This window comes from Rhinopithecus bieti, unplaced genomic scaffold (genome assembly GCF_001698545.2).
Source record: "Rhinopithecus bieti isolate Rb0 unplaced genomic scaffold, ASM169854v2 scaffold_8135, whole genome shotgun sequence".
Classification (NCBI taxonomy): domain Eukaryota; kingdom Metazoa; phylum Chordata; class Mammalia; order Primates; family Cercopithecidae; genus Rhinopithecus; species Rhinopithecus bieti.
In genome coordinates, this window is record NW_016805664.1 from 174,967 (window position 1) to 188,451 (window position 13,485).

Consider the following 13,485-nt stretch of genomic DNA (forward strand, 5'->3'; position numbering starts at 1 on the left):
CCCCCCGCCCCCTCCCGCCCGTCCGGGCGCTGCCTCCTCTCCCCAGACCGCCCCTGTCCCGGGAACCCGAGGCCGCCCCGACCGCGTCCTGTGCGGCCCAGCCCCCCGCGCCCGGCGACAAGCGCGGACCCGGACCCCTGGGCCCCGGCCATGGAGGGTGTCGGCGCCACCGCCTCCCCTGGCACCGCGCGAGGGTCCTCCCGCACGAAGTTCCTCCCCGGACCCTCCAGCGCCGCCCCATCGCCCCCCTGCCCCCGCCGACCCCTTCCTTGTTCTCGAAAAAGCATCTGGGTGAGGCGGGGCCTGGCCTCCGGGGTCTGTCCTTTGCCTGGGGGCGCAGGTCCGCGAGCCAACTTTGCGGCTGATGATGCGGGGTGGGGGGGAGCGGCAGAAAGGCGCGGGGACCCAGGCCGGGGAGGGCAGTGGGTCCGGGGGCCAGCCTGTGGCCCCTGCATGCATGGGTCCCTGGGGGGGCTGCAAGAAGGGGGTGGCCGGAGGGGCTTGAAACCCACCCCCAGAGGAGTTGGAGCAGCTTAGACCGCTGGGCTGCGGAAAGGGCAGCAGAGACATCGTTAGCCCCGGTTAACGCGGACCAGGGGTGTACCAGGCATCAACTAACCAGGACTGGTAGTTGAGCCAGGAGTGCGAGCCCAGGCCCGCTTTCCAAGTGGAATTCGGTTCCCCTGGTTCTCCCTGGCGGGCCGGAGGAGCGCGGCCCCAGAGTGAGGCCAAACTGGCTTTGGGGTCCAGACCCCCAGAGCTTCCAGCTGCCCCGGGCCGCGTTCAGGACTGTTGTGCACTTCAGGCCCCGTGGAAATGGGAGGAGCCGGAGGGGGTCACTGGGCCAGGCTCCAGTCTGAGCCGCATGACCTCCCCCACCCCCGACTTGACCTCTATGTGCCTCAGTTGCCCTCCCTGCAGAATGGTGAGAGGCCTTGGCCAGACGCAGTGGCTCATTCCTGTAATCTCAGTTCTGGGAGGCTGGGGCTGGGGGATCACCTGAGGCCAGGAGTTCAAGACCAGCTTGGGCAACAGAACAAGACGCCACCTCTACAAAAATAGAAATTAGAAAAAAAAAAAAAAAATGAGGGAGAGGGGTGGGAGCCCTGCCTTGCCCATAGCAGTGTTCTTTAAGTGGCAGCTTGTGCAGCTGTTGAATGCCTACTGTGTGTAGTTGAGCCTGACCCACCAGCCATCCACCGAGTCCCTGTTTGTGACATACTCTCACCCTCTCCTTCCTCTACTGAGTTGTGAGGTGGGGAAACTGAGACCTGAGGGGTGACCTCAAGGCCAAAGAAGTGACCTGTGTCTTCTCAACGGCCCCCGGGGCAGGCGTCGAGGGGTCACCGCAGCTCAGAGTAGAGGAGCAGAGCCAAGCCCCTTAAACGCTGGGGTGGTTAGGCCAATGTGCATGTGGTTAAATTTTAATTAACGGGGGACAGGGCAGGAGGTCCTGGGCTGCCTTCCCCGGAGGGTAGTAGGCTTGCATGTTGGGGGCTGGGAAGGACAGAGTTGGAAGCCTGTGGCCCAGGAGAGGTGGGGGCGAGCGGCTGCAGCAGGCTCCCCACTCCCTCCACCATGGGGACAGTGGCTGGCCAAGCCGGGCAGTGTGGGTGGCAGCTGCCCACTTTGCTGACTGAGCCAGAGGGGACAGCAGCCGCCTCCTGGCTGGATGCCAAGCACGTCCGCCTTCCTGGGTGGCATGGCCTCTGGGCAAGGCAGAAACCTTGGCTTTCTGGCCAGGATTGTTTGGGGCACTGCACGTCCCGGGGAGCGTCTCGGGGGCCCTTACTGAACACAAACCAGGCCTTTCTGGGTTTGGATGTCCTGGGCTGGGCTGGTATCCTGAGCAGATGGCAGGAGGAGCATTTGATTGTTGAAGACTGTCACCCTGACACCATCCCCTTCCCTGGCCCTGCAGGCTGAAGAAGAGTCCCGGGGTCTCTCAGCCTTTGCTGACTCTCTGGCACCTCCCAACGACTCTCGAGGTCAGGCTTGTGTCCACTTCACAGGGGAGGACAGGTGTGCGGAGCCCTCCCAGGGCCACCCCAGTTCAAGCCCAGCCCAGCTCTGCTCTAAGCCTTGCTCGCCACCCCAGATGTGCTCCAGATGTGGCAGGAGGGCCAGGGCTGACAAGGGGCAGTCAGGAGAGCCTTGAGCCTAGAAGGGGAGATACGCCAGGCTTCTCAGCCCCCAGAAGTCCGGGACCGCCTCTCCCCTGGTAGTGGGCACTAATCACCTGGGTTGGTCCCCAGCTGTCAGGGGCTGAATCTCCCCAGTCCCCCAAAACCTGGAAATGGGAAAGCTCTGGCTTCAAAGCCCCAGTGAGGCCCCAGACCCCCATTCAGGCTCCAGTTAAAACTCTGTAGTGAGCTAGAAGAGGGGGACATGGAGTCACAGGGAGGTGCTTCTGCCTGGAGGCTGGGAAGGGAGTAAACTGAGGCAGGGGAGCTGGAGGAAACGAGACCCAGGAGATGGGACAAGAGCAGGCAGAGGTGACATGGGTCAACCCCAGAGAAAATCAGACTGGGCTGAGTGCAATGGCTCATGTCGATAATCCCGGCACTTTGGGAGGCCAAGGTGGGAGGATCACTTGAGCCCAGGAGTTCAAGACCACTATGGACAACATAATGAGACCCCATCTCTACAAAAAAGAAAAAAAATTAGCCGGGCCTGGTGGTGCACACCTGTTCCAGCTACTTAAGAGGCTAAGGTGGGAGGATCACTCGAGCCTGGGAGGCAGAGGCTGAAGTGAGTGGTGATTGTGCCGCTACACTCCAGCCTTGACAACAAAGAGACTCTGTCTCAAAAAAACAAAAAGTCAAGTTTCCTCTGGGCTTGTGGGACCCCTCAGGGTGGGCTTCTTCCAGCCTTTCCACGGCTCTCCCACATACTGGGGAAACTGAGGCACTACATTCAGCGCTCAGTGCCGTGCTGTCCTCTCTGTGAGCCTTAAACTCTGCAGCAAACACAAATCCTTTCTGCATCCAGATAAATAAATACATGTTATTAGAAAAAGAAATCATTGGCCAGGCACGGTGGCTCAGGCCTGTAATCCCAGCACTTTGGGAGGCCAAGGTGGGTGGATCACAAAGTCAAGAGGTTGAGACCATCCTGGCCAACATGGGGAAACCCCATCTCTACTTAAAAATACAAAAATTAGCCGGGTGTGGTGGCGGGCGCCTATAGTCCCAGCTACTCGGGAGGCTGAGGCAGGAGAATCGCTGGCACCTGGGAGACGGAGGTTGCAGTGAGCTGAGATCACGCCACTGCACTTCAGCCTGGCAACAGAGTGAGACTCCATCTCAAAAAAAAAAAAAAAAAAGGAAAAATCATTTTAGGGGAAAAAGCTAGCCTGCCCCAGGCACACACAGGGCTGCCCACACAGTGCAAGCATCTCCACGACAGATGACTTAGTTCCTTCCTTTCCTTCCGAAGGTCAGGGCTGGCAGATCCAAATTGAAGCAAGAAGCACTGAGGCAAGACCACAGGAAGAACTTTCCGCCATGAAGGTGGTTGGCCCCAGGACCAAGGGTCATGGTGGCTCAGAGTGTCACACAGACCTGGGTTGGGGTCTGGGTTCCCCCGCTTTCTGCCTGTGAGACCAAGGGGACTCTCCCTTTCCTGAGCTGAAAAATGAGTAATAAAGGCGCCTTCCTCCCAGAGGACCCTGCCGGTGCAGGCACGCACGAGGCTCACTCATGTCATCTGTTGTTTCCGACTGCCCCCCAAGTTCTGGTATCGCACCACCAAAGTATTCCTCCACTCCATCTATTTCTTACCGTGCCCGCTGCCACCATGCAGGCCACCTTGGTTGTTCCCCGGGGCAGCAGTCTCTGAGCCCTCCTCCCCTCCGACCCCTTCTCCCTAGATAGTAATGAGGATGAGCATCTTGAGACACACTGGGTGAGGGCTGGCTGCAGTGGCTCCGTGGCTCACGCCTGTAACCCCCACACTTTGGGAGGCAAGGCAGAAGTTGGAGTTGGAGACCAGCCTGGGCAATGTAGTGAGATGCCATCTCTACAAAATAAATTTTTAAAAAATTAGCCAGGCATGGTGGTTCGAACCTGTGGTCCCAGCTACTTGGGAGGCTGAATCAGGAGGATCCCTTGAGCCCAGGAGGTGGAGGCTGAAATGAGTGATGGTTGCGCCACCATACTCCAACCTGGGTGACAGAGTGAGACCCTGTCTAGAAAAAAAAAAGACACCAGATGACATTGCTTATCTGCTTAAATTAATGTCCTCTGGATGGATAGAAAGGATGGTCCCCAGGGGATACAGTCCCGGCCGCATGGCATCGAGGCTGGGGTGTCTTCTCATCCTTCTTCCTTCACCTGCTCTCTCTGCTTCCTCCAAAGCACAGGCTGCCATGGGTTCTGTCGGGAGCCAGCGCCTTGAGGAGCCCAGCGTGGCAGGCACACCAGACCCGGGCGTAGTGATGAGCTTCACCTTCGACAGTCACCAGCTGGAGGAGGTGACAGAGGCGTCTCAGGGCCAGGGCCTTAGGGCCAGGGGCATCCCAGCTTTCATGGACTCCGGTAAGTAGGGGTGCGGGCAAGGTGTGTGTCCTGTCCCAAAGCAGACTGGGCTGTGTGACCCCCAGTGAAGCCTTGGGGTATCGGGGAGCCATGGGTGGTCATGGACTGGAGGCAGTGCCTGTCAGTGTGGATTAGATCTGCTGCATAACAAACACGCCCACCGTCTCAACGTCTCCGCCCTGATGCTGCGTGTCCGTGCTAGGGGCCCTGCCAACAGCCCCCGGCAGAGGAGACTCTGTCTTAACATGGGCTTTCGTGCTCACTGGGTGGGTGAAGGGACCCATGGCTCATGCGCTGATCCATAAAGCTTCTATCTGGAGTGACACACGTCACTTTGGTCACACTCGTTGGCCAAAGCAAGCTATGCCTCACTGCAAAGGAGCCAGGAAAGTGCCTGAACAGGACTGGATGTGAGGTTCAAAGCTCTGGTTTTCAGCCCAGCTGTGTGACCTTAGAAGGGCCTAAACCTCTCTGAACCTCAGTTTCACTACATTGAGGAATTGGGCCACCTGACTTTAAGATCAGACTGGCAGAGTGGACAGCCCACAGGCTTGGAGTCTGACAGGCTCAGGTTCAAGACTGCCTCCCATCCTTCACCCACCAGGGGCTCCGGTCAAGTCACTGTTCCTCTCTGGCCCTCAGTCTCTTCCTCTGAAAAAGGGGGATAGTATTGTGTCAATGTGGCTGCACCAGAATCAACAGAATCTTGCTTGGGCCTGTCCCTGGCACTCAGGAGGCACCCTGTAAGCTATAGTTCTTTTTGGGGGAGCTATTGTTTATGCTAGTACTTTAGGCTCAGAAACCTGGGTTAAGGCTGGGCACGGTGGCTCACGCCTATAATACCAGCACTTTGAGAAGCTGAGGCCAGAGGATCGCTTGAGCCCAGGAGTTTGAGGCCAGCCTGAACAACCTGGCAAAACCTCGTCTCTACAAAAACCTACAAAAATTAGCCAGGTGTGGTGGCACACACCTGTCATCCCAGCTACTTCAGAGGCTGAGGCAGGAGAATCACTTGAGCCCAGGAGGCAGTGGTTGTAGTGAGCCAAGATCATGCCACTGCACTCCAGCCTGAGCGACAGTGAGACTCTGTCTGAAAAAGAAAAGAAAAAAGAAATTGGCTGACTAAAGTGGGAGCTAGTTAAGCCAGGCAGGCAGTCAGGAAGGTCATGGACAGTCTGGAATCCACGGGCAAGAGCTTCTTGGAATCTCTGAGCTCCAGGAAGACCTCAAGGTCTCACCCAATTAGGTCAGACCTATCCAGGGTCATTTTCCTTTTGATGAACTGAAAGTTGATGGAGAAGGAACTTTAATTGCAAAATGCCCTCACAGCAGCACCAGGGCTAGTGTTTGAACTGGGGACTGTACTTCAGCCTGTCAAGGTGACCATAAGCAGACCATCATGGTCCCCCCTTGCCATTGTGGCTCCCATAGACATCTCCATAAACCATGTCTCCTCTCCAAACAAAGGCAGTGACAAGGTCATACTGCCACCAAGCATGATGCAAGAACCCTGTACGACCCTAAACATGCTGACCCCTTCCCCAGCAGGACAGGCAGAGGGTGTTCACTCTTCTCCTTCCATATCTTATAATTTTTGTTTTGTTTTGTTTTTTGAAAACAGAGTCTCGTGCTATTGCTGAGGCTGGAGTGCAGTGGCACAACCTTGGCTCACTGCAACCTCCACCTCCTGGGGTCAAACTAGTGTACTGCCTCAGCCTCCTGAGTAGCTGGGACTATAGGCTTGCACCACCATGCCCAGCTAATTTTTTCTATTTTAGTAGAGATGGGATTTCACCATGTTGGCCAGGCTGGTCTCAAACTCCTGAGTTCAGGTGATCTGCCCGCCTCGGCCTCCCAAAGTGCTGGAATGACAGGCGTGAGCTGGTTTCCTGTCCATCAAGCTGGTGGCTTCAGTGGCTGTGATGGCGTGGGTTTGGTGGCCGTAGCCACAGTATTTGGTGGCTTTTGATAATGGCCAGATGACAGAGGTATCTGGAGCAGAGGGGAGCAGGGTTCACAGCGATGGCAGTGGCCATGGTGATGGAGGCCAAGGGGATGGCCATCGTCCTGTGCGGAGGCCGCAGCCATGCATGGAGGGTGCCCCGTCTCACCTGGTGTCTCTGGCTTTAGCACTGGAGGAGCCGGTGCCCGATGACCGCTACCACGCCATCTACTTCGCAATGCTGCTGGCTGGCGTGGGCTTCCTGCTGCCGTACAACAGCTTCATCACGGACGTGGACTACCTGCATCACAAGTACCCAGGTGGGCCCTTCCACGGCCACGCCCGGCCACTCAGCATACTCCATCATGGCCCGGGGCCTCCCAGAAACCCCCGGGGGCGAGGGTCCTACCCAGGGACCTATTTGATTCGGATCTCGGCTCCACTGTGAGCTGCTGAGTGACCTCAGGGCAGCCACTCACCCTCTCTGGGCAGCGAGCCGCTTCTGGGAGGTTGCATCTGGCAGGGGTCAGTGCAGAGGGTGGGGCCTCCCTCAGCACCTGCTGTCTCTGGCCCTCCACAGGGACCTCCATCGTGTTTGACATGAGCCTCACCTACATCTTGGTGGCGCTGGCAGCCGTGCTCCTGAACAACGTCCTGGTGGAGAGACTGACCCTGCACACCAGGATTACCGCAGGTGCGCTGGGCCCCGCCACGGGACGCCTACCTGTTGTGGCTCCCATGTGCCTGGCCGGTCATCCACTCGCCCAGTTTCCCTGAGCCTCACTCGCCTCGTCTGTAAAATGGGCACACTTCATAGAGCTGCCCTGGGGTCTGGCCGTGGTGGGGCCTCTGTACCCCACTGCATGTCCCTGGGCCCCGCCCAAGCTCTTCCCCACACTCAGTGTGTTCTTCCTTTTCCATTCCTCCGCACGGTGTCATCCAGTTTCAAGGCCTGGCTCAAATGGCGCCTCCTCCAGGAAGCCCTCTGGGTGCCCCTGTTAGACTTGTAAAGCATCCCTGGCTGTCCTTAAAGAGGAAGGGCAGAGAAAGCCTCTGACCGACTATGCAGGAGGGGCGAGGAGGAGGGGGACCCCCACCCAGTTGGCTCCACCGCTCCCCTCACTGGCCTCTCCCCCAACAGGCTACCTCTTAGCCTTGGGCCCTCTCCTTTTTATCAGCATCTGCGATGTGTGGCTGCAGCTCTTCTCTCGGGACCAGGCCTACGCCATCAACCTGGCCGCTGTGGGCACCGTGGCCTTTGGCTGCACAGGTAGGAACCGGGGCCCAGGGGTGAGGCCCTGAGTGCCCACTTCCGACCCTGTCCCACCCCAGCCCTGGTCTCCTGCTGGTGGCATGTGACATGATGAGAGCCGGGCTGGCTGGGTGCCAGGTGTGTGTCCACCTGCATGCCAGCGTGCACACCTGCACACCCATGCACACTGGCTCACACCCACACGAGCCTGTGTATGCACAGCGTGTAGCCACAGAGACCCTGAGGCAGTCCCTGGTTTCCCTGGTATAAACAGGGCTTCAAAGACTGTTCTGCCTTTGTCACCATGTCACTGTTTCTCTTGGGCAATGGCTTTCAGTAGGGTCTGACTCTGTCACCCAGGCTGGAGTGCAGTGGCATGATCATAGATCACTGCAGCCTCAACCTCCTGGACTCCAGCTGGTGAGCCATCCTCCCACCTCAGCCTCCTGAGTAGCTAGGACCACAGGCACATGCCACCAAGCCTGGCTAGTTTTAAAAAATTGTTTGTAGAGACCGGGGTCTCCCTATATTGCCCGGGCTAGTCTTGAACTCTTAGGCCCAAGCAGTCCTCCCATCTCGGTCTTCCAAAGTGCTGGTATTACAGGCACGCGCCATCGTGCCTGGCCTTACAAACTTTTGAAAGCTACTTTTTATTTTGCAAAAATTTCAAACCTACAGAAAGCTTGCAAGAATGATACAGTGAAGTCCCACATGAACACTCTCTCCCCCTCTCCCTCCACCCCTCTCTCTCTGTACTTAAATTTCTCCCTAAGTATATATAAATATAAATACATATTTTCCCTTGTACCATTTGAGAGTTAGTTGTAGATGTCATCACCTTTCTTGCCTAATTACTAATACTTCAACTATCAGGGTGTATTTTCTTTTTTTTTTTTTTTTTTTTTTTGAACGGAGTCTCGCTCTGTCGCCCGGGCCTGGAGTGGCAGTGGCCGGATCTCAGCTCACTGCAAGCTTCCGCCTCCCGGGTTTACGGCCATTCTCCCTGCCTCAGCCTCGCCGATACTGGGACTACAGGCCCCGCACCAGTCGCCCGCTAGTTTTTTTTTTTTTTTTTTTTTTGTATTTTTTTTTAGTAGAGACGGGGTTTCACCGTGTTAGCCCAGGATGGTCCCGATCTCTGACCCTCGTGATCCCGCCCGTCTCCGCCTCCCAAAGTGCTGGATTACAGGCTTGAGCCACCGCGCCCGGCCCAGGTGTATTTTTCTACCAGTCAAGACATTTCTTTTCTTTTCTTTTCTTTTCTTTTCTTTTCTTTTTTTTTTTTTTGGAGACAGTCTCGCTCTGTTGCCCAGACTGGAGTGTAGTGTAGTGGCGCGATCTCAGCTCACTGCAACCTCCACCTCCCGGGTTCAAGCGATTCTTCTGTCTTAGCCTTCCAAGTAACTGGGATTACAGGCGTGCACCACCATGCTAGGCTAATTTTTGTATTTTTAGTAGAGATGGGGTTTCATCACGTTCCTCAGGCTGGTTACAAACTCCTGACCTCAGGTGATCCACCTGCCTCAGCTTCCCAAAGTGCAGGGAATTACAGGTGTGAGCCACCATGCCCGGCCGACATTTCTTCTGTAACCACGTTGCAATTGCCAAAATTGGGAAATTTAACTCTGATGCGATACTATTTTCTAAGCTACAACCCATATTCGAACTTCTCCAGTCATCCTGATAATGGTTTGTTTTTTTTTGAGACGGAGTCTCACTCTGTGTGGATCTCGGCTCACTGCAAGCTCTGCCTCCTGGGTTAACAGCATTCTCCTGCCTCAGCCTCCCAAGTATCTGGGACTACAGGCGTGTGCCACCACGCCCAGCTAATTTTTTGTATTTTTAGTAGAGACGGGGTCTCACAGTGTTAGCCAGGATGGTCTCGATCTCCTGACCTCGTGATCCACCCGCCTCAGTCTCCCAAAGTGCTGGGATTACAGGCATGAGCCACCGTGCCTGGCCCCGATAATGTTCTTTATAGCTTTTTTTTTTTTTTTCTGACCCAAAGTGCTCTCTAGATTCATAACTTTCCTTTAATCCAGGACAGTCCTTCACCCACCCCTGTGTTTCATGGCAGTGACATTTCGCAAGGGTCCAGCAAGGCTTTGTAGACTTTCTTTTTTTTCTTTCTTTTTTAGAGATGGAGTCTTTGTCGCCCAGGCTGGAGTGCAGTGGCGCAATCTCAGCTCACTGCAACCTATACCTCCCAGGTTCAAGGGATTCTCCTGCCTCAGCCTCCCGAGTAGCTGGGACTACAGGCGCCTGCCACCACACCTGGCTAATTTTTGTATTTTAGTAGAGATGGGGTTTCACCATATAGGCCAGGCTGGTCTTGAACTCCTGACCTTGTGATCTGCCCACCTCAGCCTCCCAAAGTGCCAGGATTACAGGCATGAGCCACTGTGCCTAGCCAGCTTGGTAGACTTTCAAACTCTTTTTGACCATGACTTTCAGGAAGAAAGAAATACATTTTGTATTATGGCCCTGTAAACACATGTGTGTCTTTATAAATGACATCAAGCCTTCATGAAATAATACTCCCAATGCTACTGTTGTGTTTTGCTAAAAAACAAAAAAAAAAATGCTGTGACTTGATTTTATTTTTTTAGAGGCAGGGTCTCACTCTGTTGCCCAGGCTGGAGTGCAGTGGTGGGATCATGGTTCACTGCAGCCTCGACCTCCTGGGCTCAAAGGAGAGCCCAGGCCCCCCCCACGTAGCTGGGATTACAGGCACAGGCTAATTTTTAAAAATTAGCACCTAGCTAATTTTTAAAAAATTTTTGTCGCCAGGCATGGTGGCTCTTGCCTGTAATCCCAGCATTTTGGGAGGCTAAGGTGGGCAGATCACAAGGTCAGGAGTTCAAGACCAGTCTGGCCAACATAGTGAAACCCCGTCTCTACTAAAAATACAAAAAATTAGCCAGGTGTGGTGGCGGATGCCTGTATGTAGTCCCAGCTACTCAGGAGGCTGAGGCAAGAGAATCACGTGAACCCGGGAGGCAGAGGTTGCAGTGAACCCAGGTAGTGCCACTGCACTCCAGCCTGGGCGACAGAGCGAGGCTCTATCTGAAAAAAAAAAAAAATCATAAAAACAAGATCTCACTTTGTAGCTCACGCTGGTCTTGAACTCCTAGACTCAAGCGATCTTCCCTTCTTAGCCTCCCAAAGCACTGGGATTACAGGCGTGAGCCACAGTGCCCAGCCTTGACCAGAAGATTTTAGTTAGACAAAGACTGCCCCCAAGGCTACTTCCAGTCATGGATTTGCTAGACTCCAAGGTAGGGGCCTGTACACTTTTGTTTTCCCTAGATCCTGATAGATTTCTGGCTGTATTATTTAGGATGAGAGGGGTTATTGCTGTATAGCAAATTAACCGAGAAATCTCAGTGGCTCCATAGAACAAGCCTGACTTTCTCACTCTTGCTGCCTGTCCTGTCTGGAGGGTGAAGGGTGTTATGCTCCACACGGTCTCTCAGGGCCTCAGGCAGACAGTCCTCTCCCCAATCCATAATACATGGCCTCTCCTGTCCCTGCCCATGGGAAAAGGAAAGGTTGAAAGTCCATGCAGGCTTTTCACTCCCTTGCCCAGAAGTGACGTGTCATTTCTGCAGATGTTTCATCCACCAGAGCTTGTCAATGACCCTGGCTGACCCCAAGGGTACACTGGTTGGTGTTCCTACTGCTGCGTGTCAAATCTCTCTGCCATTAGTGGTGTTAACGGCTGTTTATGCGCCCTTGAGTTCTCCCAAGCTAGTGCATTTCACCCAAGTTGACAGGTGATAATGGTGTCTCTGGATTTTTCCTCTCTCTCTCTCTCTCTCTCTCTCTCTCTCAAGTGCAGCAATCCAGCTTCTACGGATACACGGGGATGCTACCCAAGCGGTACACGCAGGGGGTGATGACCGGGGAGAGTGAGTATCTGCAGATCTCCCGGGGAGGGGGTGTTGGGCTGCCCTGGGCTCTGGAAGCTTCTTCCCGGGGGCTCCCAATGATGCACCCTGGTCTGGGAGGGAGGCTCACAATCCCTGGCACAGTGAGCTAGGGACAGTGATCACCATCTTTCCTGGCCTGGCTGGGGGTAGAAAAAGGGTGGACTCCCACATGGGAGGGACATGTGGGCCCACACATGTGTGTGCTGTGTTTCTGGGGTGTGTGGTCCTTTGTGATGGGGGAAGCGTGTGTGTCTCTGAGCATGTGGCTGGGTGTGCGTTTTGTAAGTTTGTGTGTGTGCGTGTGTTAGGGAGTGGGCCCCATCCATGGCCGTGATGTCATGGACATCACGCCATGCCTACAGCACCATGCCTTCCTTCAGCCACGGACACACAAGCCACCCCCTGGTCAGCACCCCATGTGGGTGTCTCACGGGCTTCTCAAACTCACGTCTCCTCCACCCACCCTGCCACTCACACCCGCCCCTTCTCAGCAAATGGCACCTCCTTGCTCATGCCTGAACCTTATATGACACCCGGACCTTCTCCAAGTCCTAGGTCTGTCCCCTGGCCTCCAGCCCCTGCAGAGGGGCAGCACTGGCCCCTGGCAGCGACACTGTGTGCGTGCAGGCCCCTTCCTCTCAGGGTCCCCAAGCTTCCTTCTGTGCCTGGACTGCCCGGGGTCAGTGCCGCCCAGGCAGGAAGCGGAAGCCCAGATCAAGACCCACGTGGGCCTGGTTCGTTTCTCCCCTTGGGGGCGTTCTGCAACCCTCTGCCTGGTGCTGAGGTAGACCAGACGCCCCGGAGCCCCCAGACTCCCATCTTGGCCAGTGGATTTTGTGGTGGGGCTAAGCCAGAGTGGGTGCAGAATTGTGCCGGCACACTGATGTCGGGTGGTTTATGGAGCCAAGGGCCCCGCAGAAAAGACGCGCTCAGAGCCCTGCCCACCCTCACGGGGTGGCCCACCATGGCCCTGACCCACCCTGCCTCACACGGGGCAGTGGCCCATGGCCACACTAAGAAAAAACCCACAGCCTGCCCACCCCAAGGCCCTCCCTCCCAGCCTCGTGACCCTAATCGCGGCTTCCAGCGCCTCAAACATGAGCAGTCAGCTCACGGCAGTCCCCGGCCAGGAACACCCGTCCCCAGGCTGCATTCCCAGCCCTGTCCTGCAGACCTCCGCGTCAAAGGCCCCCAATGGGACAGGGGTCCTCTAACAGCCCCCCACCTCTGCGCGCCCTCTGCTCCGTCTCTTTCGGCCCCCTGCCTGAATCACGCACAATCTTGTTTGCATCCATCCTCTTCCCACCCTGCGTCCGTGTGTCATCGTGGCCCTACTGCGTCCTCAGAGCAGGAGGGTGCAGCCACGCAGCAGGCACTGGGTAAATGCCCCATGGTGGGGTTGTGTGAGCGGCGTCGGGGTGGGGCTGCTGTGAGGGGCAGCTCCTGTGGGCAGCTCCTCTTGTGGCTGGGGCAGAGCTAGGGGCAACCGGAGTTGGGGCCAGAGAGAAACCAGACTCAGGACTTAGATGGAGCGGCAGGGGGTGTGGCTGGGAAGGGAGGTGGGGCGGGGAGCTGGGGGAGCGGGTGGGACGGGGCTGTGTGGGGCCAAGCTGAGTGGGGGTGGAGGGTGGGATGGAGCTGGGCGTGGCTGAGTGGGGGCGGAGCTGAATGGGGTCTGGAAGCAGCTGGGGCGCTTACTGTAGGAATTTCTGGAAGGGGCTAGTGGAGCTGGTCTGGTTGTGGGAGCGGGGCGGTGGAAGTGGGCGGGGCCTACGGTGATGGGAGGGGCCAGTGGGTGGGAGCAGGGCCGGCGGTGGAGGG

The 13,485-nt window shown here is 56.3% G+C and overlaps 1 protein-coding gene across 3 annotated transcripts in view; it reads left to right on the top strand.

Annotated features, from left to right (window-relative positions):
• SLC29A4 (solute carrier family 29 member 4) overlaps positions 1-13,485 on the top strand; it is a 23,632-nt gene that overhangs the window by 1,903 nt on the left and 8,244 nt on the right. Inside the window, exons 1-7 of one of the 3 annotated variants that reach the window (XM_017873357.1) lie at positions 3,440-3,512; positions 4,364-4,538; positions 6,669-6,800; positions 7,061-7,174; positions 7,622-7,750; positions 11,569-11,643; positions 13,011-13,043. In XM_017873357.1, coding sequence (XP_017728846.1) covers positions 3,507-3,512; positions 4,364-4,538; positions 6,669-6,800; positions 7,061-7,174; positions 7,622-7,750; positions 11,569-11,643; positions 13,011-13,043 — 664 coding nt within the window. In that variant the 5' untranslated portion in view covers positions 3,440-3,506. Of the gene's footprint in view, positions 1-3,439; positions 3,513-4,363; positions 4,539-6,668; positions 6,801-7,060; positions 7,175-7,621; positions 7,751-11,568; positions 11,644-13,010; positions 13,044-13,485 lie in introns of those variants that run through there. The other 2 variants (XM_017873358.1, XM_017873359.1) reach the window with 2 other exon arrangements.